This window comes from Pempheris klunzingeri, chromosome 4, assembly GCF_042242105.1.
Source record: "Pempheris klunzingeri isolate RE-2024b chromosome 4, fPemKlu1.hap1, whole genome shotgun sequence".
Taxonomy (NCBI): domain Eukaryota; kingdom Metazoa; phylum Chordata; class Actinopteri; order Acropomatiformes; family Pempheridae; genus Pempheris; species Pempheris klunzingeri.
Window position 1 is genome coordinate 14,627,360 of NC_092015.1, and position 27,998 is coordinate 14,655,357.

Below are 27,998 nucleotides of genomic sequence, written 5' to 3' on the forward strand. Positions count from 1 at the left end.
AGACTTTTCCATGCTGACAGTTCACCATAGGGGTCTTGCAGCAAAACAAATGTACTCTCAAGTGGTTCATATATGGTTTTAGTGTATTGAGGGTCTTAGGCACAATACACCACACCTCACAATCCGGGTTTATGCTTCATTGTATTTGGTCACATGATGCCAGTGACTGGCCGAACAATACGATAAAGTCTGTAGGTTTAATATGTAGGAATGTTTAGCTCAGAGTTTTGATACTGTGGCTTAAAATAGTTAACTGGAAACAAAAACCATTTGTTCTGAAAAAGTGCACACGTCACCTGTGTCATTGCAATGTTGACTTTCTGGTTGCGATTTAAGTCGTAGAATCTCAAGAACAAATACAGGAACTATTGTTTGTGTGTTTGTGTGTCAGTCCTCCCTCTGCCGGCTGAAACAGACATGTTTCTGTGTTTGTGCTGAGGATGAGAAGTGGGTCACATGCTTGAATTATCCATTTGCAGGGTTGCATGCATCAGTGCCAAGAAATTGCATTACGTGGGAGATTTCTGCTAAGGAGACACAGAGACACTCCTGGAGGATGGGAGCTGAGCAAGGACGCACACAGGGTAATGGACGCAGTGACGCCATGGCCAGAGAACCACGCTCCTCTTCCTGCACCAGCCTGAAGGTACACAAACTAACATGTCTAGGATGAAGGAGCTCCAGCTGACACCTATTTCTTTTTCAGATACTGTGTGTGTGTATGTGTGTGTGTGTGTGTGTGTGTGTGTGTGTGTGTGTGTGTGTGAGATGGGGAATGGGCACATGCTCTCTTAGTATGTATGCTTGCATGCATGTGTGTGTGTGTGTGTGTGTGTGTGTGTGTGTGTGTGTGTGTGTAGAGACTAGTCCTAACTAAATAATGACATTACAGCAACAGTCCAACAAATCACTTCATAAGGAAACTGTGTGTGTCCAAGAGGGACCCTGTATATTTTAACCTGTGACCTTTCTGTCTTAATATACAGGCATGCGTAGAATGCCAGACAGAATAAATCATGCTTCTACTGCTTTTTTCATCAACACACTGTACTGGCATCAGTCAAAAGTTAAAAGACAACTTCTCAGGGACAGAGGGTCCCTCCTTTTCGTTCAGACTTTCTCCTCCCTTGGGTACGAGTGGTTGATGGCTGTCATTTTGTATATATATATATGATCATCTTATAAAAGGGTTTCCAAGTGGTGTCATCACTGAGAAGCATGCATGTGGGGGGCGAAACCAACCCAGAATGACTGACAGCTTATGAGGAGATCAATATGCGACATTGTTTGTGTGCCTTAAACTGCATCGCAACAGTAGTCTGTGGAAATTGTTCAATATGCCAAGAAGGAAACCCCCGTTAGCTCAAAGTGCAGAATTAGCCAATAGTATATATGGATCTGGGTTTTAATATGTGGGTGGAAGGTTTTTCACAGAAACTGCAGGAAGAAAGGGCCCATGTTGAGGTAAGACAGCTCACACTTCTTTATGTTCATGGCTGTTTATTTGATATTCCTAAACCCATCTATTGGCACTTATTTTGTCGGCACTTTTATGCAGAACCTTGCCTTGTCCCTGAATTCACTTGGGAGACGGCTCTACAGTGCTGATGCTTCCTTCCTTCCTTTCTTTTGCTCACAAAACAAAACTTAACAGATCCACTCTCTTTTATAGTTCATCAAAGACACAATACAGTCTTTAAAGTTCATTTTTGACATTGGAAAAGCAGATACAACAGTCTCACTTCAAGTGAGAGGTCGTTGCTATTCTGCATCTCTCAATAAGTTTCGTTCGCTCAGTTGCCGTTTTCTTAGCACGTCAAGGACTTCTCATCCACGCTTGCTTAAAAGTTGAGTTTCAAAGTGCATTCCTGACCTTAGAAATGCAACTCAATTGACAAAAACCAAGGCCCATTCAGTAGCTGTTTTGGAGCTGTTGATCATATCTCATGATATTACTCAGTAGATGGAGCTAATGAAATCTATTCTGTCCTATTGGCAACACTTCCCATGGTGCCTTCACATTAAAACGCATGTAACATTAAGCACATGCAGGAAGTGGTGAGTTAAGTACGCTGTTCAATTTTATACACAGGAAATTGCTACGGTGCCGAAAATTGCAGATAACCTCTTAGAATATAAAAAAGGCGTCTCACATTTCCATGTAATATCGAAAAAACGTAATCTATTAGACTTGTTTCAACCTTATCTCTTTGACAGGCAACACCTCACAGGTAATTCATAATTTATGAGTGATTTCTTTGTATTCAGAGGAGTCAAAGTCATTTAGAGATAAAGGACCTCAAACCACGGTTAACAATCATCTACTTTAGCAACTACATGCTTTTTTTTTTTTCAATAATGTTACTTGTGTGGCTTCTTTCAGAGGAAATCGAGCAAAGAAGGCAGAATATAATATAAATCTCTTAGTGTTATAAATAGACCGCCTCAGGCTTTTCTTATTTCCTTTTTTTCTGCCACCTCAGACAACCTTTTTTGGAAACCAAAAAAAAAAAGCCCAATTGGCTGAATGCATGTCTTCTGCCAACAACATGAAAGTTAGTAAAGCCTGAATGAGATCAGACACTCTTGTTGCTTTTTCCCACATGAAAGTGATGTGAGACAATGGTGTTCAAGCAGCTTATCATAATACAGACTGCAGTGGCAGGACAGACTTTGATTTTTTCTCAGAATTGTTTGGTTCCCTGACCGGCTGGGTGGGACGTGGCACAACCTGTTTCAACTCTAATCCTGTGCTCAATGTTACTCTCAGTTTATTTGTTAAGTAGGACTAGAACTCGTGTGTCCCAGTGTTCATTTCTCAGTTTGCTTCAAACACTCCATGAGAGCTACCTAAACACTTTCATGTTATGTACTATAAAATAATTTATTTTCTTTCTACTTCAGGACATCACTCTCACAAATAATAGAGCACCGTGTGTGTGTGTGTGTATGGACTCGTGTGTCTAAGCGTATTAGGTGGTTGACATCAATGAGCTAAGAACAAAAGCAGGCCACAGGCCAGGAAGAGGCTTTGTTCAAAATTTCAAACAGTCTTAATGTGAATCTCGTTTTAGTGATCTTTAATCACAATGAGGCCACTTCCTAATTACCAATTAAAAGTACAGAATGAAAATGTCACAATGGACGCCATTGTCGCAAATCCCCAAAAGAGCATGGCGTTATTCAGAAAAACTAATCCATTACTAATTATGAATCCATTACTTTCTGTATGTATAATTCACTCAATAATGGAAGTAATGACATTGCCCTCTTTCAGAGAGTTAGACGAGTTGATTGATACCAGTCTCATATTTGTTCATTAAATGTAAAGCTAGAAGTAACAGCTCTAAAGCTCAAATTAACATCTTGCATTCTTACAAAAACTGAAGTATAAAAATCGACCACTCGTGGTTTTATGAGCGATTATGTGTCGGAGTACTTTTTGGCTGTGAAGTCTCTGCGGACTACAGTGATGATAAGAAAAAGTCGCTGCTTACGTTGCTTGAGGTTTGCAGGTGCTGGTAGGCGGTTAGCCAGGCTAGCTAAGCTAAACAGCTGCAACCTGTAGCTTCGTATTTAACAGACAGACATCAAAATGTATTGATCTTCTAATGTTTTTCTCACAGACATATGCATAAGCCGTGAAGGTAAAATAGCCTCTAGAAATGTTATAATCAGTGCAAGTGGTGTAATTACAGAACACAAGATGATTAGCAAGCAACACATTTTTTCCACACTTATATTTGCCTTGAAATCTTCTTCTTTAGTTTAATATTTTTCTAGACAGTCAAAATGTTTGAGGGTTTACGATGCACATGTTAAAGGCTCTTTTTGTGAAACACAGCGTGCAGTTGGTGCAACCGTTTGCAACGTTAAAAATCTTAAAAACAGGAGGAACAAGTAACCTTTATTGTTTATTTCTGTCTACTTGTCTGTGCTTCTTTTTTCCTTCTGTTGAAGCTGTTGAACAAGAACAAAATGCCACTACAAATAAAAAACATATGAATGTGAGAGGAGTGTGTGTGTGAGCGGCCGACATGCGTCAGCCATCTGAATGAGCTTTCAGTTCTCAGTTCCTATAAAAGCACTACGGTCTTCGCCATGACACATTTAAAGGTTGCAGTGAATGATAAAACTCAAAAGAGAAGCTGTTTAGAGCTCTTTCTGAGAAGACAGAGGTTCAAATATGAAGTATCCTTGATTTTTGACAAACATACTTCCCTGATGGATTCTGTCAACGATTCTGGTACAAACAATGTCATTGTGAGCCCCTGAATAACTGAACAGGCACCAGTAGAAACTAATCTACTAGTACCTCTACTGCTGTCTAGTCAACTCAAGCATACTGCATTGACTCAAATAGCTTGAAAATGTTTAATATTATAATTAAGAACGTGACACAAGGGACTTCTGGGTCATGCTTAAGATAACAGCTTGATTTTTGTATACCCCAATGGTTTAGTAAAAATAACCCTGATAGCATTTCAGATAATATCTAAATGTGCGTCTTTGTGAGTGACGGAATGCAGTGCAGCCACAAGAAGAAGCAAAGTGATGTCCATGACAGAAAACACTGATGAAGAGGCATCGCAAGGTAGCCAAAGGAGAGAAGATGGTGCAGGTGATTCTAGCCTATGAAATGTACTGAGCAAACTCAGGCACTTCAGGCGGAACAATAAACTCACAGAGGTCACAGAGATTAAATAAGAACTGAGAGGAAAAAGAAAGTAGACTGGATGAGGCCGAGAGGCAAATTCTCTAAGCAGGATCAGCATTACAGGTAGCAGCAATGCTACTGAAACGGCTCTCACAGTGCCAGACCAACATGGTGGCTTAACTGATTGACCAGGAAGGACGGGTTTGGATTTATGGCATTCTCAAAGAGGTGGAGGGCAACAACATGGTCAGTTTCTGGGGAAAAAAACACCTAATGTGGGACTCAGAGCGAAGCAGAGGTGACAGAAAACATAACTTCATGAGGATTTCCAGTTACCGTCCAACAGGAGATTCAACTCTTACCCATGAGTCAGATGGCAGACGAGCCAGAGCTTTCACTGATACATTGCCACAAGCAAAAGATTCTCTCGGAGGCCACTGCTGTTAAAACAAACGGGAGTTTGGAATTTTCTGACGATTCCACATTATCTCTTCCATTGAGAATAACTGGTGTGAATTATTAGTTTCACATAATCCTCTGATCAAGGCCATTTTGAGGTGTCAGAAAACAGGCTTTCACAAACAAAATGAGTGAGGCTATACGAAATAGCATTTTCCTTGCTTTGGCTTTAAAACGTAAGTGTGTGCATGCTTGCTTGTTAATCCCCCTGAGCAATGCACATGTGATGAGCTACTTTTGTTAATGCCCCGCAGCCAGCACTGGTGGTCAGCATGTTCTCAACAGAGGTCTGTTTGCACTCATAGGCCCGCGCCTATCATATCATGTAAATGGACAGTCTGTACAGGAGGGATGCCGGGATAAGATAAGTTTCCTCACAGTAAAACTCTCAGAATTGCTATTGTACATGCTGATAGACTTCTACTCAGACGTACTTTTTCCACCTCTAGCTTTGTCATGTGGTTTTAGCAGCACTGGTAGTACAGCCAGCCGCTTCCAGTCCCACCACCACTAAATGGTCAAAAAGTCAAACTGGATCCTCGGTGCTGATTATTTGCACCTTATGACCGATTTTGTCACAGGTTTTGTTCTGTCCATGACCATGATATGTCTTAGCCCGATCTTTGGAGTAATTTGACCCTCATGTGCACTGCTATTCTTACATCAGCACTGGATACTCAGTATGGGGGTGTACAGGAAGCAGCACAAGAGCCATGACTAAGGCACAAACCATTACTTATTTACAAGCACTCAAGGAGACAGATAGAGGTTACAGACTTTTAGTGTATACAGTGGGTACGGAAAGTATTCAGACCCCTTCACTTTTTCCACATTTTGTTATGTTACAGCCTTATTCCAAAATGGATTAAATTCTTTTTCCTCATCAATCTACACACAATACCCCATAATGACAAAGTGAAAAAAGTTTTTTAGAAATTTTTGCAAATGTATTAAAAATAAAAAACTGAAATATCACATGTACATAAGTATTCACACCCTTTGCTATGACACTCAAAACTGAGCTCAGGTGCATCCTGTTTCCACTGATCGTCCTTGAGATGTTTCTACAACTTGACTGGAGTCCACCTGTGGTAAATTCAATTGATTGGACTTGATTTGGAAAGGCACACACCTGTCTATATAAGGTCCCACAGCTGACAGTGCATGTCAGAGCAGAAACCAAGCCATGAAGTCAAAGGAATTGTCTGTAGACCTCTGAGACAGGATTGTATCGAGGCACAGATCTGGGGAAGGGTACAGAAAAATTTCTGCAGCATTGAAGGTCCCGAAGAGCACAGTGGCCTCCATCATTCGTAAATGGAAGAAGTTCAGAACCACCAGGACTCTTCCTAGAGCTGGCCGCCCATCCAAACTGAGCAATCAGGGGAGAAGGGCCTTGGTCAGGGAGGTGACCAAGAACCCGATGGTCACTCTGACAGAGCTCCAGCGTTACTCTGAGGAAATGGGAGAACCTTCCAGAAGGACAACCATCTCTGCAGCACCCCACCAATCAGGCCTTTATGGTAGAGTGGCCAGACGGAAGCCTCTCCTCAGTACAAGGCACTAGTCAGGATAGAGGGAAAGATGAATGCAGCAAAGTACAGAGACATCCTGGATGAAAACCTGCTCTAGAGCGCTCAGGATCTCAGACTGGGGCGACGGTTCACCTTCCAACAGGACAATGACCCGAAGCACACAGCCAAGATAACGAAGGAGTGGCTTCGGGACAAGTCTGTGAATGTCCTTGAGTGGCCCAGCCAGAGCCCAGACTTGAACCCCATTGAACATCTCTGGAAAGACCTGAAAATAGCTGTGCAGCGACGCTCCCCATCTAACCTGACAGAGCTTGAGAGGATCTGCAGAGAAGAATGGGGAAAAATACCCCAAATGCAGGTGTGCCAAGCTTGTAGCATCATATCCAAGAAGACTTGAGGCTGTAATCGCTGCCAAAGGTGCCTCAACAAAGTACTGAATAAAGGGTGTGAATACTTATGCACATGTGATATTTCAGTTTTTTATTTTTAATACATTTGCAAAAATTTCTAAAAAACTTTTTTCACTTTGTCATTATGGGGTATTGTGTGTAGATTGATGAGGAAAAAAAAGAATTTAATCCATTTTGGAATAAGGCTGTAACATAACAAAATGTGGAAAAAGTGAAGGGGTCTGAATACTTTCCGTACCCACTGTAGATAACACAAAGGTTTCATTCTTCTTCTGTCTTTTTCTCAAGGCAAATTGGCAAGAAAGGACAAGCAGTTATATGAAGCACTGCTGGCCAATTATAAATTGAATCTGTAAGCATGTGGATGTTTGTTCTGTCTTAATAAATGATATGCTGTTTACGTTGGCCTGCAGACTGTTCATCCAGGTATAGTGTAATTGGTCTCTATTTGTCCTAGTGATGCCCAGCTACAGTTTAGTAGGATTGCCAGCTCCGTGGAGGCAAAAAAAACACTGATTAACATGACTGAATAATTGGGATTGGCATGTCCTTGTTCTTATGATGTTGTGCCAGGATTGTCATTCGTGGCTGCTGTGTCTCTGTGTGTGTGCGTGCTGTAGAAGCATAAATATGTTTCTTCGACTTGAACTTGAAGTCGCTGTGCTTTTTCTGGCACATTTTCAAAAAAAATGATCTAAATAAAAAATGACTACAATTATTTGAGCTCTCTGTTATTCTATGATACAGATAATCGCTTGATATATGCTTTATGTCTAAAATTGTAAATTATAAAATGTAGGCCTAAAATTATCTCTACTACTTCAAGATACAAAAATAATGGACAACGCAGCCACCAGAACAGAGTCGGAAGGTCCTCAAAGGCAACAAATTCGGCAGCTTGAATGAGTGAATTAATTGGAGTGGACAGCACACTGTACAGACTTCTTCTTTGTTTCATTAGACAGATGGAAAGGAGGTCACAAGAGACAGATGAAAAAAAATTAAAAAATTTGTGTGGATTTGCTCCTGCCAGCAAACACATGACCCTAAATGAGATTTAACTAGTCAACCATTCCTGAACACATATTTCACAGGAAGCTGGGGCTAACACATAGGTGACTAGCATATTTCGGCATCATCTGTTTCCTCACTGAAGGCGTAAATGATCAGATAGTTCAGTACAGCGAGACGTACACAACTTTTCATGTTTCACTTTTGTCCACGGTTATAATTTATTGTAGGCCAGTAATCAATCGCACAACAGCTGTAGATCTGGTAAATGTCCGCCACATGACGCGTTTCGCAAGCTAGCTTGTGACTCATTGTTCTTCTGCATATACTACCTACATCACATATGTCAAACTCAAGGCCCAATTATATAAGGATACAATTATATACGGCCCGCGAGATAATTTCATGTGACTATTAAGAATGGCCGGTAAACAGCACTCCCACCTCTCATACTACAAATCCCACAATGCACTGAACAGCTGCCGCCCCTCCTCCCGCAGGTATAATGACACACCGATCAGCGGATCAATGCCTCGCTGAGCGCTGTTATAGCGACACTTATGGCGCGTTTCCACTAGGACCTACTCAGCTCTACTCGGAGTAGGTACGAGTGGAAACGCGCCATTAAGCCACCCCCCCCCCCCAAAATAAATGGCTAAACGAAAAGTGGACTTTGAAAACAGAGACTTTCAAAGCAGGTGGGGGGGCAGAGTTTTACCTGTTTGTCCGTCGGAGGTGAACCTGTGTGTCTTGTTTGTGGAGCTGATGTGGCCATAATTAAAGAATATAAATATAAGACGACACTATGAGACAAAACATCAGGATAGTACAAAAAAGAAAAAAATTATCTAAAATTCTATTTATTTTATTGAGGAAAAGTTGTTGAAGTTTGGCTGTTTACATTCATATTTCTGGATAAAAAAAAAAAATTATATATATATATATATACATATATTATTATTAGATTATATTATATACTATACTAAAAGAGTCACTATTAGAGTCTTCACTAAATGTTGAGCCCGTTTGGCCCGCAACTTCGACCGTGTTTTCAATTTTGGCCCTTTCTTTGATTGAGTTTGACACCCCTGATACATTGATCAGGTCAAAATTGGCAAACGTATCCTTTTGAGAACAATTTATATATTAATAGACTGTGGATTAATTATACAATTACTCAATAAACACTACATACCAAAATGCAAACTTTGCGAAAGCATACAAATGCAAAATATAGTCATAAAGCATACTGCAGATTTAGAGGGAAAGCTTGTTCTAAGAATAGTTTATTTCCTCATTTAATCAAGAGGGCTGAACAAAATGTTATTCTTCATCTTATCATCATATCTTTACAAGATCAGCATCTCATGGCAAGATCATAACTTTCTCAATGCCACAAAATTTCAAGGAAGCAGGGAAACTGTGGTCGGCCTTGATATGGTGCAGAGCTGTCACACAGTCCGTATATTGTTGCATCTTTAGTCACAATGTTGCCGCTTGATTTTTTATTTTTTTTGTCCGGTCCACAAAGGATTCCCCACCCTTTGGCGACCACAGTTTTCGCCCTAGGAGGCTAGAATTAGCCATGGAGGTCAAGCATGTGTGTAATTGGCTAAAAAGGGCGTAGCAGTGGGTGTGGCCTATCGCAAACAGGCGCATACCTGCCAAATGGATTTGCACAAGATTTCGTGGAAATGTTCGTCATGAGACAAAGGACAACTGAGTAACTGTTCATGCCAACTGTCAAAAAGAGGGTGTGGCAGTGGGAGTGGCCTGTAACAACACACTCGGCCTCAACAAACACACACGGACAGACACAAGCGTACGCAGTAAAAGATCACTTATCACTTAAATGTTTGCAAAAACTTTGTTGTTTTATATTCCTAACTAATTTAGTCCTCAAGGGCTCCCGAAATTTGTCGTGGAGATCAAGTTGTTTTCCGAAGTTGTGTGTGTGTGAATGCATTAATGTCGCAGTGATCACAGCTATTCATTCAGCGGTTCATTGCTATCTGCTCTAGAGTATCTGGCTAATGTTTACACAGATGTTTATTGTATCCTGTTGACATAGAATTGTTGACATATTTGGAAATGCTCTATAGTGACAGGATGCCACCCTCCCCCACCCACCCTGAGGACACACACACACAAAATTGAAAAAGAATAATAATGTTTTTTTTCAGGAATGTTTCCTGTTTTCTTTTTTATGACATCCACTGATCGGCAGCCACTGATCTGTGCCATAGCTTGTGGAGATAACTGCGTTCATTTGTTATGTACGCCATACAATGAGTGGAACATAGTTCTGTTCATAATTGTTGACAATCGTTACATTATGTTTGTTCAAGTATATCACAGGCAAATGCTGATCATAAAAAAGCTAATAACCCTTACAAGACTGATTTAGTCTGAAAGAATCTTAAGATTTATTGGGAGGAAAAACACTGTCACTTATTATGTAAAAACATTCAATCTTTCTTTTGTCTCATTTCATTTTTAATCGAGGACTGATATTTCCTACTTATTATTTCCTAATACCCGTGCTCTAACTGGGTTTAGGGACTACTTTGATGTTAATAAGATAAGTGAATTTGTATGGCATTTTGGACTTCAGCCATCAATTAATCTGTTTATTAGATCGCCATTGGTCATAACTCTATTGTTGATCTGGGCTCAGTCACTGTTTGAGGTGGCTCACCACTCTTCTCTCTCACTGTAGCAGAATCTTTTCCTATTGTCATGTGTGGTTTTCATTTATTTTATTATGAGGAACTTCCATCCGACCCTGAGCGAGTCCATCCTACATGGATTACTCTCTCTTTGATCAACGAATTTACTTATCTATCCAGATGTCTTTACACTTCAAATGTAAGCCACTCATTCTCTTAATGCTGCTGACAGGTCATGGTTTCTGTCCATCTCCATCCCTCTCCTCAAACCCTGCACCCCTTCGCTCATCAACATGAGAGCATTCAACCCCATTATTACCGTGATGCCGGTTCTTGTTAATTAGGGAACGGTGAATTAGTGAAAGTAGGTTAATGAGGGGAGTTCATGCATCGTAGCAACCACAGGAATATCGCACAAATGCTTCTTTTTTTTTTTTGTCCGTTCTCAGTGGACTAAACACAAGCGTGAACATCACACAAGTTAGTAGTTTACTATGAAAGATAATTAGTTTAAACACTGTGTTTACTTGTATGTGTTTTTGTGCTCCTGTGCATGTTAATGTAAAATCCCTTTCTTTGTTTCTGTCTTTTCTCATCTCACTCTCTTGTCCCAGATGTTTCTGGTGGCTCTGTCCTTTGCCTATTTTGCAAAGGCTCTGTCAGGGAGCTACATGAAGAGCACAATAACTCAGCTGGAGAGGCGCTTTGACATCCCCAGTTACCTAATAGGTGTCATTGACGGGAGCTTCGAGATAGGTGAGTAGGCCTGCCAGTCACTGCTGTTATTTAGTTGTTCTGTTTGCAGCCTCTGTGTCATGGGCGCCCCTCTCTTCTCTCTTTCTGTCTTTGGGATGGAAATATGAATGGGTCACAGAGGTATTCAAGCTGCAGATAAAGGATTCATCAGGTTTCTAAGAAGAGGAAAGACGTGTGTGTGTGTGTGTGTGTGTGTACGTGCCTGTTCATGGTAGTGTCAAGCAGGGACACAACAGGCTCAGAGCAGTCTTTTTTGCTGTGGACAGCCAGGCTATGGGCAGATCTTTTAATGCAATAACTTAACTATAAATTCTGCTACTTTAATCTCCAGCTTTCTTCCAGTACTACACATCTGGCATTTACCAGCTTTTATTAGGCATGTGAAAGAGCAGACGGTGCTACAGGCAATACCAACATAATTTGTTGTGTAAGTGCGACACAAACTTCCAAGCTCTGTGCAAACGAATACAAAATATCACATTCAACCTTTTCTTGTACTGCATGTTCAAATAGTTTTTGCAATACTTGGAATGCAGATTATTCTAGGGATGCATAATCTTTGTAATCCAAAATGCAGTAGATGGTAAAAAAAATGTATTATTATTACATCCTGACTGATGTTTTGGCATGGCTAATATTATCAGCCAATTGTGACTTATCACAGATACTATAGGGCACTAACAAGCCCGGTCCACCATGAACCTGGCTGTTCCCTCAGGAACCCCACAGCAGAACATATTTATGAAATAACTGCTTTTAAAGGGAAATTCTGCTAATTTTACACTTTAAAGTGGATGAAGTTTAAAGTTAACAGGTCTTGGGGAGTACTAGTTCATAGGCCTATGTCAAACAACAGTAAAGTAAAGCCTGTGGTGGTATAAATATAAATGTCCTCAACTGATGTCGCTTGAGTAACTGCTGGTTGGGGCTTAAGACTACACGTTGGAAAAAGAATACAAATCTGTGCATTTGGTTATAGAAAAGAAGTGAGCTTACCAGACATGTGTAGCCTGCCACTCATCTCTGCTTGAGGCTAGCAGTCACATTAACAAGATTACAATAATCTGAATCTCTAACCTAACTGTTGGCTGTCTAGTTGCATTGTGGGTAATGTAGGCGCCAGGTTCTGATAAGGACGAATGTGTGGAATAAAATAATGTATCTCTGGTTTTTCTGCATAGATTTTTTTCTAAACAGTCAATATTAAGGACAATGTTAAGGACTACAACACTAAATCTGTACTCTAGTACTAATATACTCTCTAAGTATGCTGTATATACAATTCTTATATCTTATATTGGATGTAGACAATGCCAGAAGGAACACAATCTTGGAAAATGCCAGATTCATAGCAGTGGTAGTCTGGTATCACGTAGAATTAATGTTGGATTGAAATTGTTTGACCAAGCCACAGATTTCATTTGTGGAAACGCACAACTAATTAGTACATCTGACTTGTAGTACTACTCCATACATACCACATGTGCTGTATTTCTTCTTGATGACATTCAGCAAAATGTGTTCCCAGATTATCCCCTGACCAGTTTCTAGGCCAGTTACGTAAGTCCATTCAGCTGAAGTGTCTCTTGTAGCTTTATAAATCATACATAGCTTGCAGAGCAACATGAGACCCAAAGAGACATGATTCATACAAGATAGAAGTCGTCATCCACTACTCTCCATTCTTCTTCTGTTCTTTTGCTGGTCAGGGAGGCAGTTTGGGCCCATGGTGAAATGATAGTAGTGAAGAATAATTAATATTTTTTCTTCAATAACACTATAACAGAGTGTACAACCTGCTGTTACTCTGATGGAGGTGGAGTGTGTCTGATCAAGGAAAAGGTGAGGATGACGCCTCCAGCGCAGTCAGAGCTGAATACCCTGGATCTCTCTCCCTCCATCCCTTCATCTTTCCATCTCTCCGTCTCCGGAAAGCTGCTTCTCTCGTGTGGCCTAGGCAACAAGCTTTTTCTATAGGACCGTTGCCAGGGTAACATAGAGGCAGAGCAGGGCAGTGTGAAGTGGAGAGAAGAAAGGAAAGGAAAGGGCAAGAAGCAAGAGAGGAGAACGGAACTGAGGGAAGACAAAGGGAGAGAAGAAAAGGGGGAGAGGAGGAAAATAAAGAATGATTAAGACGAATGATGGATGCTGATGGTGAATGCTGATATTTACAGAGATCGTGTGTGCCAGATGGGCTCAAGTGACGTAGACACACGTACATAAGCTGCATGAATCATTGTTAGCATGTACAGGCTGTAAATCAGAAAGCTTAAAACATGCAACAAAATACAAAAAATACCATTAAGCGAACACAATGACTTTAGTGTTCAAGGAAGCAAAGATCTCCTGCTTCACACTGGGAAAGTACGCAAAGCCACTGCAATGAATTACCATCACTAACAATGTGATATAGAGTACAAGCTTATACGTATTTCATATAAATTCTACCTGACCCAAGCACATTCAATCGTAATTACTTGACATCATAATTAATTGTCTTTCTCCCTCTCTCTCTCTCTCACACACACATATATATATTCATATACACACATGGCAATAGCTGAAGGAATTGTTTGACGTCATCCTGTCATATTAACCTTTACAATAGAAAAAGGTCAGGCAGTGTGGCATACGCTTATCTTTCTAGGTCAGCTTTCCACATCGTTTACAAAGGAGCTTCTATGTCACTGATCATACACAAAATGCTCTCGAAGGTGACAAGAGAGAATGGACATGTTCACACCCAGCGATTTATCATTTCTATTCCATGTAATCACATTTGCTACTACACGCTCAGTGGTTCCTAACCTTTTTTTTTTTGAGTGATGTACCCCTGTAACCCTGTCAGATGAGATCAAGTACCTGTTCACTGACACCACCGGCCATGCTCCAGATGTGTTCATTTGAAGTGAATTCATGCACTCTCAAACACAACATAGTTCAGGGGTCACAACAGACTTAATATGTGGATATATATTCATCTTCATTAGATCACAATTTCTATTTTGTCAAATTAGTTGAGCTACTGTACACTTCTTTCATGTGCCCCCTGGCTACTGCAGAAGTACACCCTGTGGGTACAAGTACTCCTGGTTGGGAATCACTGCTGTAGATTATAAAAATTCTCTCAGAGTATGAAGGTAATGCATCATGTGCGACAACACAGCCTTTCATCTTCAACACAGAAGTCGTCCTGTGCGGGGGCATCAGAACATTTGTATACTATTTGCTCCAACTCCTGGCCTCTCTATCCCGTACATGCATGGATGTAGTGGCACTAAATCCTTGATATTTCTGGCTGCCTCCGTCCTCCCAGGTAACCTGTTGGTGATAGCTTTCGTCAGTTACTTTGGGGCCAAGCTCCATAGGCCAAAGATCATTGCAGTGGGTTGTGTCCTGATGTCCATTGGCACCTTCATCATCGCTCTGCCTCACTTCATCATCGGGCGGTGAGTAAAAACAGCCAATGCTTTTAAGAAATATTAGAATTTGTTCATTCCATCTATTTTTGTTTGAAATAGAATTGAAATTGAAAACTTACTTTACAAATTGTGCCACATATTAATGTACCAAATCAAATCCATGAGGAGACTCATGACAGTTTGAATAAAAGTCCCATTAAAACAACATGAATGAATGTTTCAGGGGTGCACTATTCTTCCAGGATCATCAATACAATACAACAGGAAAACTTTGCCTCATGCTATTTTCCATTTCACTTCTTATAAATGCAGTCTTTGAGAAGATGCCACCATTGTCTTTTCATGATATATTACTGCACCAACTGTAGCACTGTTATGTCAGCCAAAACCAGATCAAACATATCGCTGTTCCAATGAGTCTTGGCTTCACTTTTTCCAGCAGGAACGCTCATGCTGACATGTAACTTGTGAAATCTACAATTATGTTTTGTGCACAGCTATGAATTTGAAACATCGGTGCGGTGGGTAGTGAACTCAACACATAACCCCTCTCCTTGTCCGGTTGGCTCACCGGCAGACCTGACCCAAGGTGGTAAACTGCCTGAAGTGCCAGCCACCAGTGAGACTTCATGCACACACACCCACACATACACACTAGTGTAGATGAAGACTACAAGAGAGATGTCTGATTACTCTCATCTTTTCCTCCAGGTTGTGAAGGCGAGTCCAACCTCTCAATGTGGATCTATGTGCTTCTGGGGAATGTCTTACGGGGGATCGGAGAGACACCAGTTCAGCCACTTGGGATCTCTTATATAGATGATTTTGCCACTGAGGAGAATGCCGCACTATATGTTGGTAAGAAAATCATCACCCAGTGGTAGATATACATTTAATAAGTAAAAGCACTTCATCATGGATGATATTCCTGATCTGCAAAATGTAATTTTTAATATGTGCAAATAGACTTCTTATTCTTACATAACATTCACAAGACGTTGTTGTAAGCTACTGCATGTTCTCTATAGCTTATATTTCCACATAGGGCAGCAGCTATAAGAAGTTATTGCTCCTTATATGTAAGTGTGTGTGGCAAACTTTATTATAAGAAATATTCAGACCTTACATTTCAGGTCTCCAAATGTACAATCATAGCAAGTATTGAATATGATCTGTAGACATCCTGTAACGCTGTACGCTGCCACATCTAAACCTTCAGTTTGGTCTTGTTTGGTATTTGCTGACCCCGCCTGTCGATCCCCACGTGGCACATAGCCACGGCCGGCAGACAGCTCAGCTGGTCCAAAGCTCTAGCTGTCTGTCAGTCAGCACCACAGCACATGCTGAAACAACCCAATTAAAATGTACACTCAGAGCTAGAGATGTGTCATATGAACTGTTCCCATTACTTGATAAATGATTACACAAGTAAGTAAGGTTTCATGTTCCATATATCATTTAACTCCATGTCCTCATTCTACTTAATCATTTCTTCAGCTCAAGAGGCACAGAGTGCTATCTCCTTCTCCTTATTACCATCATAACTGTCTGCAAAGGTGCTCTTTGGTGTGAGCATCTCATGAAAGTCTCAAATGTACTCTGTAATCAAAGTGGTAAAAAAGATGGTAATTTCTGGGTCCTTTAAGAAAATATGCACTCGGCATCCTTATGTCATGCAACAGTGAAACTTGGCTGCAGCCCCCACATGAAACAGCAACCACGGGCTTCTTAGAGCGCATTACAGTATCTAACGGTAATACCGTGCTTGCTGAAAGCTCTGCCATGTGCAACAGTGGTGTTCTGCTCAAATATGAGAAAGGCGGTAAATCCCTTTAGTGATCTACAATAGCAGATTATGAGTATTACTGAAAAAGAACGTGCTTACCCAAGTTTCCCCCCAAAGAAATGGAGGTTTAAAGCATGTATGTGATGTTCAACAGTATGCATGCAAAATGTGGTAAAATTTCCTAACTGCTTTGTGTGTTGTGTGTCTCTTTGGGTGTGTTTATCATATCCTAGGCTGTGTGCAGACCATTTCAGTGGTTGGCCCTGTGTTTGGCTACCTATTGGGCTCCCTTTGTGCCAAAATCTATGTGGACATTGGATTTGTAAAAATGGGTGAGTTTAAGCACAAGTACATTTCTAGGTATTTTAAGGTCGGGCCATTAAGTAATTTGCTGACTGTCTAGACACAAGTGATGTCATTAACCCTCGCAACCTTGGACTTTCCAAGAGCAAATGGGAATGGCTTTGGAAAACATTTGTTTGCTTTTACACCATCATACATCACATGGAAGCCTGCCCATGTTAGAGAGCTTGGTAGCACTTGTTTCATAAAGCAATGGTTTGGTTTGTTTTGTCAGTTTGTATCAGGTTCACCTATGACAGAAACTGTAATATTAGTGACCAGAATACATTGTTTGAAGATTTGTGGTTTCATATACTTATTCTGTTCAATTAAAGTAGAGCTCAACATTCTCTCAAGGCCAAAAATGTGAAGTATTTCTTTTTAACAGAAGATATTTATAACAGTAGAGGGTTTAGTTATTGAGCACGCTGGCTCACTGGCGCGCTGTCATGACGCACTAGGACACTTGAATAGGACAGAGCTGTCTGTAATGATGCTCATAAAATCTACTTTCCTGCCATTACAGATCAAAAAGTTGATCTAAAAAAAAAAAGGTCTTTTCATTCATAAAAATCAGGCATGATATTATCAGATGTATATGCACAACTCACAGACTCAGAACAGGTGTACAGCATTAGCATCAATTAGCTAATGAACAAGGCACGGTGAGGGAGAGGAAGGACAAAGCCCAGCGATAGGCCACAATCAAATAGAGTGCAGTAAAGGGAGAAAAAAAACAGAACCAAGAAAAAGAACAGAAAAGTAGCAGAGGAAAGAACCGAAGAGAGAGAAGGAGAGAGAAGCAGAGGAAAAGGAGGCATGTACGCAGGTAACAAAAATAGTTTTAAAAAAGGATATTAGAGAAACACTTGAATGAGGGTGACCAACAGACCTATAGAAGCACAGGAGTGAGGGGGCAGCGGTGTGTCTGAATTTTAATTGCTTTGAAAGCAAAAAGTGGTATTTCTCCTCCCATCTGTTGTCTTGTTTTGATTGTTTTAGTTAAAACTAATGGACTTACAAATCAATTGAAAAAAGAGCATCAGAGGAAATGAATACAAATAGCTAACCTAAGCCATTAAGTCTGGAATGAAGGATGACTGTTTTTACTTTATTATTATCCAGTCAAGTAGAGACTTTAGTCGGCTTTAGGAAACCTTTTCAGCTAAGTGATCAAAAACTGGGTATCACATAATAGAAATAAACCACACAGGATCTGTGTTAAACCAGGAAGCCACAAAAAATGTGCACCTCGTTGTAATGAACCCGAATTTTGATCACGTTTCAACGTCTGTACCCCCAACACAGAAACTATCACCATCACCCCAGCAGATTCCCGCTGGGTGGGGGCCTGGTGGCTGGGCTACCTCATAGCTGGGGTCATCACCCTGCTCTCTGCCATCCCATTCTGGTTTCTGCCCCGCAAACTGACCGTTTCCCAGGGCCCAGAAAAGTCCACACCTGAGCAGACAAGTTTTATTAAAGGCTCTCCTCTTCTGAAGCACAAGTATCCTGCAGACGATAATGTCAGTTTCATAGAGATGGCCAAAGGTAAGGATGGATTTCAAAGTTTCTGTGTGATAATTCAAACTTGTCAGAGCTGGAAAACAATAACAATGATCTCTGGAGGGCTTTCTGAAATGCTGAATATTTATTCTGTTGTATGATTCAGATGTTTTTTTCAGAATCCATCAATGGTCTCAGGAGTTGTTCGCGTTCATAAATATTGATGGATTGAATATTTTATAAGTGTAAAACCCTGATATGTAGAGATGCATTGCGCTGTAGAATAACTAACAATAGACTGCAACATTTTTCACCATGATTGTCTAATTTTTCTACAAACAAAAATGTATGTCATCACAATAATTCACAATAAGTCATAGAAATTTGATGGCGACAGTTGTGTAGACATCAAATAATGAAGACAAAGAGACGTAGTCCTCTTGTTCAACAAGACACATTTAGCTAAAATCACATGAAAATTATGAGGTCAGACTGTTGGAACTGCAGTCTGCTGACAATAGATACATTTACATTTTACACATTTTATGGAGTTTTCTTATGTAAGTTATGTTTACATTCACTGTTTCTCGTCCATACGCACTTAGCGTCTCCTCTAGGTCTAACAAACACATTGCATGTATTTCCTTCCTCATGAAACATTTGCAAAACCAATTTAAAAAAAAAAAAAAATCTAAATCAAGCCTTGCTTATGTCCACGTTTACGTACAAGACGTCTTCCTCACTGCCTTTGCTGGTACGTTACTGCCACCAATTGTCAACCAGCTGGATGTGAAAATGGGGATTTTAAATGCTCCATAGTGCTCCTAGTGGCCAAAAACTCCACAGGCTACCTGTAGATTTAAAGCCAATTAAAAGACAATACCTACTACTTCATATAAACAGGCAGAGAGACAAACTTCACTTTATCGCAGTATTTAGAGATTGCTGCAGTTGGCTGTCTATATTACATAATGATTTTTTTCCCCTGTACAGACTTTATTCCAACCCTGCGGACTCTGCTGGGACACCCTGTGTATTTGATCTACCTGTGTGTGACAATCATCCAGCTGAACTCCCTCATTGGCATGGTCACCTACAAGCCGAAGTACATCGAGCAGCACTTCAGGCAGTCTGCCTCAAAGGCCAACTTTCTGATGGGTATGTTACATGAGCCATGAATATTGCTCAGTGAAACAGACATTATTTGTTTACACACACATAATTGCAAGCATTTTTTCCCCAGTTAATGTATGGTACTTTGCATTTGCTGAATGAAGCCCTTTTGAAGAGGATTTATTGTCCCCAAGGACATTTGTCATCAGCACAGTGCTAAGGTTCACACGCTTCACATGAAAAACATCACAAAAACATGACAAGCATTTGACACAATGCCTGTCAGATGCTTCACATAAAACCACAAATGAGACATTTGACTATTTGACACTGACAACATGACACCTTAACTGTATGAATTAAAGTGCAAAAGTACTGAGTGCACAGACGGGGGCTTTGTGAATATGAAAAGTGCTTTGCATATGAAATGAAATATCTAATAAAGTTGATAGCAAAAGATGAAAGTATCTACGTATATGTGCTTTCATCAAGGGAGAGGTCTGCACCACACTGGCTGCATATGAAAGAGACTGCAATAGTAGTGACCGGAGTTAATGACATGGCTATAGATAAAAGGCCATGTCTTCACATTGATGTTAAATGAAGGCATAAGATGAAAAAAATTAAAAAGTAGGGCTCCTTTTTGATCAAGGCAACTTGGAATTTGTGTAGTCTTATTTTTCCTCTGGAAGTGTCTGAGTAGTTACTTGCTTGCAGTAGTAGCAAGTGTCCACTAGCTTTGAGACACTATTAAATCATATTGTCTCTCTTTGTTCACATCCAGATTTATCCTGTAAAGCAACATCGACTATCAGTTTATATTGATCTTGTGTTTCGCTCTCTCTCTCTCTCCATGTTAGGTGTGATCAATATCCCAGCTGTAGCATTGGGGATGTTTTCTGGGGGTCTACTGATGAAGCGCCTGAAGCTGAACATCATGGGAGCAGCCAGGTTTGCCTTTGGCACATCTCTGATCGGCTATATCCTGTCCCTGTTCTTCTTCGCAATGAGCTGTGAGAATGCCAAGGTGGCCGGGGTGACACTTTCTTACAACAGGTGAGTCATAGATAAAAGTGGGTTGTGGCTGTCAAAGTATATTATTACTCCAAACTCAGCACAACACAGTACAATTACTCATCTAACACATAGACCTTAAACGCACCTGCCAGGTTTTTACTAGTGGGACACATTCAAGTGTGTCGCAGTTGGAAATAACAACAAAAAGGAACTTGTCTTTTTGAGAATTAATGCTTTACATTATGAATCACACCCTCTAGCAATCATTATTTGTGTGATTACTGATGTACAATAGAGACAGAGTAAAGGTCCAAATTAATTGTGCAGCTAATGCCTGAAGTTATTTATTTAAACAAAAACAAAAATGTGTGACAAAAGCTAAAATAAGAGTAGGAAAGTGGACTAGTATCTAGGCAGAATTGGCACCAAATGGGCATAGGTTTCCATGGTCGGCCACACACGAAAGAACAGCATGAGAACCAGAACAAGCAGGGACATGCTGTTTTACACTGAGGCAACCAGTATGTGATCACAAGCTTAAACCCAGCCAAAAATTACTTTACACACCAACAAAAGAATCATCCCCCGTGTGTGCCCAATGCACGGCTGAGTCTTAAAAACTGAGGTTCAGCGGCAGGCAAAGCGGTAGCGACACTGCTGACAAAACGGATGAAAAGCAGCCAGATGGGTGCAATGTGCTAATTAGCCCACAGTGAATGTGCTGAAGCTGACACACACAATTAGAAAGCAGCTCTGCTTGTGGTAAATAGAAATTAGTATGCTCATTAACTCTGTATTTACTTTCATAAAAGTAAAAAAAAAAATAAAATAAACCCCACTGTGCCCACACCCTCATTCCGCCACCGACAACGTTTAAAGAAAACGCTAAAAAATAACATGTAATAATCCGTTTTCCAGCATCATTTCCTTACGTGTTTTAAGATGTGACATTTAGGAGAGAAAACATCACTAACATTAAAAGAATGCATACCTTTCTCTTAAAGCCACATTGTCTTTTTTTCCCCACCAGATGCATTAAAATGTCAGACAGTCCCTGTTGGTTATGTAAGCTGCAGCTTGGTGTTTATTTTACTAATGCATTTTAAGTATGCTAAGCACTTTAAGATGTAATTATGTGAGGAGCACTATAACAAATGATGTAATGACATGTTAAATAATTGCTTCCCCTTTGTGCTTTCTCTTCCTTCTAGTGTGGATACGATATCTTATGACAAACACTCAGTGTTCACAGCCTGCAACTCACATTGCTTTTGTTCGGCCAGTGAATGGGACCCCGTCTGTGGGGAGAATGGCGTCACATATGTCTCTCCCTGTCTTGCTGGCTGCACCAGCTCTGCTGGCTCAGGAAAAAACACAGTGAGTGGACAAGCTACTCAAACTATTAAGATGATTAAATTATCAAACTTCGGAGAGGAATTTATGGTATTGATGTTCATGTTACTGTGCAGTATTATAAAAAGGAAACAGTGGCCATTTCTAAAAAAGTGAGAGGGTTATGCACAAACCACATCTTTACTGTATTTACTGCCCACTGAGTGGAGTTCACAGTCATGATGTTTGCAGTCAAAATAATCTGCCATTATTGGAATCTGATTAAAATAATCAATAAATGTATTAATGGGGGAAAGTATTGACACTAATAGATACGTAATCTATTAGTAGATCATGTGAGTGCGATCAGAGAATCTGTACTGGCTTTACTGTGCCTTTTTCCCTCATTAGCAATGATTCTGGAGATCTTTTTTGACGTTTTGATGGGAATTTCTTAATGCTGCAGACATGTGAGTGTCTGTGTATAGACAGTACACTGTATCTTTTGCTGTGTTAAATGTCCTGTCATACATGGTCACACGTGTGCGACTATGCATGTCTCTCCAGGTCTTCTCTAACTGTAGCTGTGTCGGTGTGGCTGGTAACTTTACGGCCACTACAGGTCAGTGCCCTCACAAGGACGACTGTGACAGGATGTTCCCGTACTTCCTGGCTCTCTCTGTCATCACTTCCTTCATCATCTCCCTTGGGGGGACACCGGGCTACATGCTTCTCATAAGGTAAGATTTGAATTTAAAGAATATAATACGACTTTGAAATTGCTCACACTGCCACAAAGGGCTATATTAGCTTTAATACCATCACTAGTCCGTTAATTCACTTTGCTGTTTTGCATTTGCTGTTTAGGTTTTTCCAGATTCTGCACATATTAAAGGGAAGCTTTGCCACATTTTATGTGGATGTTTCAACGTTGTGGTAAATGTAGTCAATTGAAGAAATACCTTAAAGTGCTTAGATCTTAAGTAACGCAATTTTAATTACTTAAATTGAAATGGGCTCGTCACTTGTTACTTTCCGGTCTTTGACCTAACGTCATCCAACCGGATTCTCTACCACCCGTTTTTCCCACTGTTGTTGCCATTATGTGTTTCTGTGTTTAATCATGATGATAGTTTAGCTTTCTCGGTCAATAAGTTGGTGCTGATTTCAGAAGCTCTTTCATAGCCGACAAATGTTGCTAATAAGTATTTAGCACAATGCGGCCCATATATGTAGCAGTGAGTCCTTCAGTGACATGTTCAACCGTTTTATAAAAGTTGCCACTTCAAAGATAAAAGATCTTACATTTATGTACTTCTAATCAATTCTTGCAGGCCTTACCTCTGCCTGAGCTGCTTGTCTCCAGGCGTCATGGGAAGAGTGGAAGTTTATATTTCACTTCCTTATGAATCAAAGTATTCACAGACAATGATGTGTGCCATTTATAGCTGACTTACTGTTATTGTCACTGGCTCCGTGTTTGTGTCTGTCTTTGTCACAGGTATAAACAGCGGCTTTGTCAAATAAATTGCTCCAAAATAGAAAAGCTACTGTTGCCTTGTTGAGAAGCTGCTGCAGACCGCTAAGTCTTTCAAAACTAAATCGTTATGTTATGAATGACAGTAAATGATGGCCAGGATTTGAACAGTGAAGCCATCCTTCATTAGTTAATTCACTATGATGACTGGCCCCTCTAATTCAGATGAAATGTGTCACGACAGTCCGTGTGGCATCTCTCCCACTCATTTCTCTCAAGGGTCTGTTAGACCGGTGGTTGATTTCTGGTAATTACATTCGTTGGTAAAGTGTCAAGTGAAACACTCACATTAGTGCGACAGGGCTGCTTCAGTTTTATTGCACAGTATGTTTGATCTGATGCATGTTGCTCAGTGCTCATGCTAAGATATGGATAATCAACTAAATAATGGAGGAGGAACATTTTGGTTAGCGGACCAGAGAGGACCAAACAAACAAGGAGCAGTGATATTCAAATGTGCTGCTCTAATAGAGCAGTGATATTTGTACGTAAGAGTCTAATAATGCACGTGACTCACAGTTTGGAGCAGCTCTCTCTGGCTCATTAGCTCAATTAGCTCAAGGTTAATCTCACCGGCTGAAGCTGTTCCCTGACAGATGAATTAGGAGAAAACGCAGGCTGTAAGGGGGCGTTCGCTCCCAGGCCCCACTGGATAATACAGACGGTCCCCGATGAACATGCACACATGAGTTTTTCCTGCCAGCTGCTGCACACCAGTGTGTGATGATGGGCAGGAGCACCCAGACATAACCTGTCTAACGCACACACACACACAGAGACACACACATATTGTTTTTCATTCGCTGAAAACATAATCTTGTGATGAAATACAAACATTTGAGAATGTGACTATATGAACTATGAGATTTCTCCAAGCCAATCAGCGACAATCAGGCTACATGACAGACAGGCAAGAAACCATATATGGTAACTTCACTGACCTTGATTTTCACCATAACATTGAAGTTTTTTTTGAAAAACTCACAAAAGTAAATAAAAAGTCTTGTAATGACCACCAGTAACGATCTGGGGTTGACATTTTGAATTTCTAAGTATTTCAATGAGTGCCCTATAAAGGGTTAAGAACTGGATATACTGTAGCTTCATGTTATAGCACCCTCTGCTGGCTGACACACGCAGATGCCTTTTACTGCTTCGACTCTGCATAAATACATAACAGCACACCCTATGAAATGTTCTCCCTTTATCTCTTTCTACATACTGGTGTGTATTTTCCCAATAAGAACTTTTTATTCTGAGAATGTTGAAGAAGTGACACTTACACATGACATCGTGCACTCACACACACACACACATGCAAGATCCCCCTAAAGCCACATCAGCTGACCCTGCGGTAATGCGCTGGCCTCAATGAAACTAAATTAGTTTATTAGAGGTGTTTCTGTGTCTTATTGCGCTGTCTCTTTAAATGTCTAGATAGTCATTTCTTTATCCCTCTGTTGATTTTCAGAGATTGAAGTTCTAAGATGAAAGAGAGGCCACATGTTTTAACTGGTTGTAGGAAATAAAAGGATTCACTGTTTAAGCAGGGAATTCCCCTAAGAACTCTAAAAGTAACCCGTCCACATCCTGCAGAACATGCTACATGCGTCTGTAAGTTCTGGCTAACATGTCGAATGTATTCCTGCTTCATGAAGCATTTGAAAAATCTATTTTTAATGGTATGAAATGTGCGCAGTGTGTGTGTACATTGGTGCATCACAACTTGAGATTACTACTTTTCCTAAAGAGCCTCTTTGATTTATTATTTCTAATCAGTTTGTGATTCCTGAAAAATGTCTTTCCTCATACAGGTGCATCAAACCTCAGCTGAAATCCCTGGCGTTGGGTTTCCATGCGTTGGCAACGCGTACCCTCGGTAAGGCTCCTTCAAATCAGGTCCTGCATCAAACACGTTTAGATGCAAACTTTCCCGTCACTTTAAATAGATTCATTCCGATGAATGCTTGTGTTTCAGTACTTCAGTGTTTCAGCCTTATTTAAATATGTATTCTGCCGGCTCTGTTGTGTGTCAAGTCTGGGAGACGAGGTTGTCAAAATATGTTTTTCGGTCCCACAGCGGGGATCCCAGCACCCATCTACTTTGGAGCAATCATTGACACCACATGTCTTAAATGGGGTCAGAAGAGATGCGGAGGCATAGGAGCCTGTAGAATCTACAACACCACTGCATACAGGTAGTATTCACATGACGCTCAGAGACGTGCGGGTCTTTCATTTGCCAGTATTCATGAGATTCAGTTATCACCACAGTCTCAGAGCTGTCTATTTTAGGCGCAGACACTTACATCTTATGTGGCAATGACATGCAAGATTTTATGCAGCGTTGTTGCGGCACATTTAACATTTCTACGAAGTGTAACTAATATGTTGGGTTGCGATACAAAGTATGGATAAAATACCATACAGACTTTTTGGTAAACAGCCAACTTTCAAGTAATAAAATCTGTCTAGCAATCGCTGCTGCTTGGTTCACTCATATTAGGTTACATCCGTGTCTAGCTGACACACTGTTGGTTACAGTAGCTTTATTGTGACTGCTGTCCCTATTTGCTGATGCAGTCTGCGTGTATGGCAGATGTTGTTGTGATGATTATTTCGACTGCAGTTCCCTTTCACATGAAATCATTTTGCAATTTTATTCTTTAAACTTTGTTAGTCGTCTCATGTTGCTTTTCTAACGTACCATCAAAGCACAGGTCAGCTTTATTCTCCTTTTATTCTCTTTCGAATGTTCCTCGTTGGCATTCGCGCAAATGTGAGTTCACAACAGTAAGTTACAGAACTTTAAAGCTGAAGTCTTCCTCGACTAACGTTGAAGGAAGGCGCAGAGGGGAAGATGCGAGACAAAGACGCTGCACGAAGTGAAAGGGACGGGCGCATGCCAGTACTTTGAAACAACAGGAAGTGAGTTATTGTAGTTTGGCCCTCTTATCTACAGGGTCAGCAGGTGGAGATGCGACGGATGTGACACACAGCTCACAGAGGCAATTAAAGTGCTTTAAAACGGAGTGACTCATTGAAATTCGAAGACGCAGACGTAACACACACATTTTTTTAAATTCAATGCAAATCCCACTGTCTGGTGTCATTGCCCTCAGTGTTGAAAATACACATCTTTAGAAACAGAAATCACAGGACGAGGAAGCTTCTCACAATTCCAGAACTTGCCACAATTTTAACATTTCGTCAACAACAAAAAGTATCCTGGTGACAGCCGGCTGCACATCCGTGGACACACTGAAAACCAGAACTGCTAATATGGAACTTGCCTTACTTCATTGGTGCCACTTTTCCAAAATGTGAACAAATTAGGCTTAAAAAACAGGCTGCAACTTTTTGCTAAGTAACCGATTCCATGGCAACGTTATACTTCCTATTACACCTCTCAAGCTGGTGAAACTGAATCATCTGTTTAGTCTGAGTTGGGGCCCAATATTTCACACTTTGGAAACTCCTGCCATACAGTATTTTCCTGTTGGGTACATGAATGTCGTCTCTCTGCACCTCATGCACAGGTGAACAAGATGCCTCTGTGATCGCTCATGTAAGACTCTAATTGAAGACGTCGTCCAAGTCAAATTCTGCTGCTTGTAGCCGCTTCAACATGAATACGTGTCCCCGATGTGTCTAGAGACCGCCAAATAATGCGCAATCTTTCAGTAAATGTGTGTGAAAAAGCTCCTCCCGCCCTTCACCAGGCCGACTGCCCCCGCCCGCTGAAAACCTCCTGAATCTCCCTCACTGTCCACCGTTGTTTTTGCCACACTGACGCCAGCTCCTGCGAACACGAAGAAGCTCGAAGGCTGACAGTGAAGCAGCAAATTGTTCTGCTCTTCTAAAACGGAGTGTTCAGACAGAAGCTGAAAACAGCTGCAGCAGCCACGTCTGAAAATAATGTTTCCCGGACATGCAAACCTGTTTTAGTGGGACTAAAAGAAGCAAGGGACCTTTAAGTTGTGTTACAGTGCCAAGATTTCTTTTAACCCGATTTAGATATTTTACACTTAAATATATAATTCAATATATAATCTGATAAACCAACCATGACCCATCACTTATCTTTACTCCTTTCCTTTTGCTTGTCCATTCATTTCTCATTCCTGTCTTGTCAAAACAAACCGTATCTTCACCAAATTGATTCTATTTTTTTTTTTTTTTTTACATCCTACCCTCTCAGGATAGCATATCTGGGCCTGACCCTGAGCCTGCGGACTATCTCTTTCCTTATCTGCATCCCGGGCTTCATTCTGCTCAGTCGACAGCTTAAGAAGGAGGAAAGAAATGGCATCCACGGAGCTCTGGCCAACGGCGGAACGGAGCTGGAGGCACTCAGGAAGGAAGAGTTTGCGATTTCGAATTCTGACCAATCACAACAACCGTCAGACAACAGCACAGACAGGGAGACACGGCTGTGACGGATCC

The 27,998-nt window shown here is 40.7% G+C and overlaps 1 protein-coding gene across 1 annotated transcript; it reads left to right on the top strand.

Moving 5' to 3' along the window:
* The first annotated feature begins 556 nt into the window (after window positions 1–556).
* On the top strand, window positions 557–27,991 carry LOC139199789 (solute carrier organic anion transporter family member 1C1-like). The gene is made up of 14 exons (XM_070828944.1): window positions 557–646; window positions 11,356–11,497; window positions 14,814–14,946; window positions 15,417–15,538; window positions 15,631–15,777; window positions 16,939–17,037; window positions 18,356–18,598; window positions 19,547–19,711; window positions 20,527–20,722; window positions 21,895–22,060; window positions 22,583–22,755; window positions 25,367–25,431; window positions 25,633–25,750; window positions 27,754–27,991. The coding sequence occupies exons 1-14, from the start codon at window positions 557–559 to the stop codon at window positions 27,989–27,991; spliced, it is 2,097 nt and encodes a 698-aa protein (XP_070685045.1).
* The last annotated feature ends 7 nt before the right edge of the window (window positions 27,992–27,998 follow it).

Bases quoted from the DNA above. Each gene is read 5' to 3' on its own strand.
- LOC139199789 (XM_070828944.1), top strand. From the start codon at position 557: ATGGGAGCTGAGCAAGGACGCACACAGGGTAATGGACGCAGTGACGCC. The intron at 18,599-19,546 runs GTAAGGATGGAT...TCCCCTGTACAG, and splicing joins TTTCATAGAGATGGCCAAAG to ACTTTATTCCAACCCTGCGG. The intron at 22,061-22,582 runs GTGAGTGGACAA...ATGTCTCTCCAG, and splicing joins CTGGCTCAGGAAAAAACACA to GTCTTCTCTAACTGTAGCTG.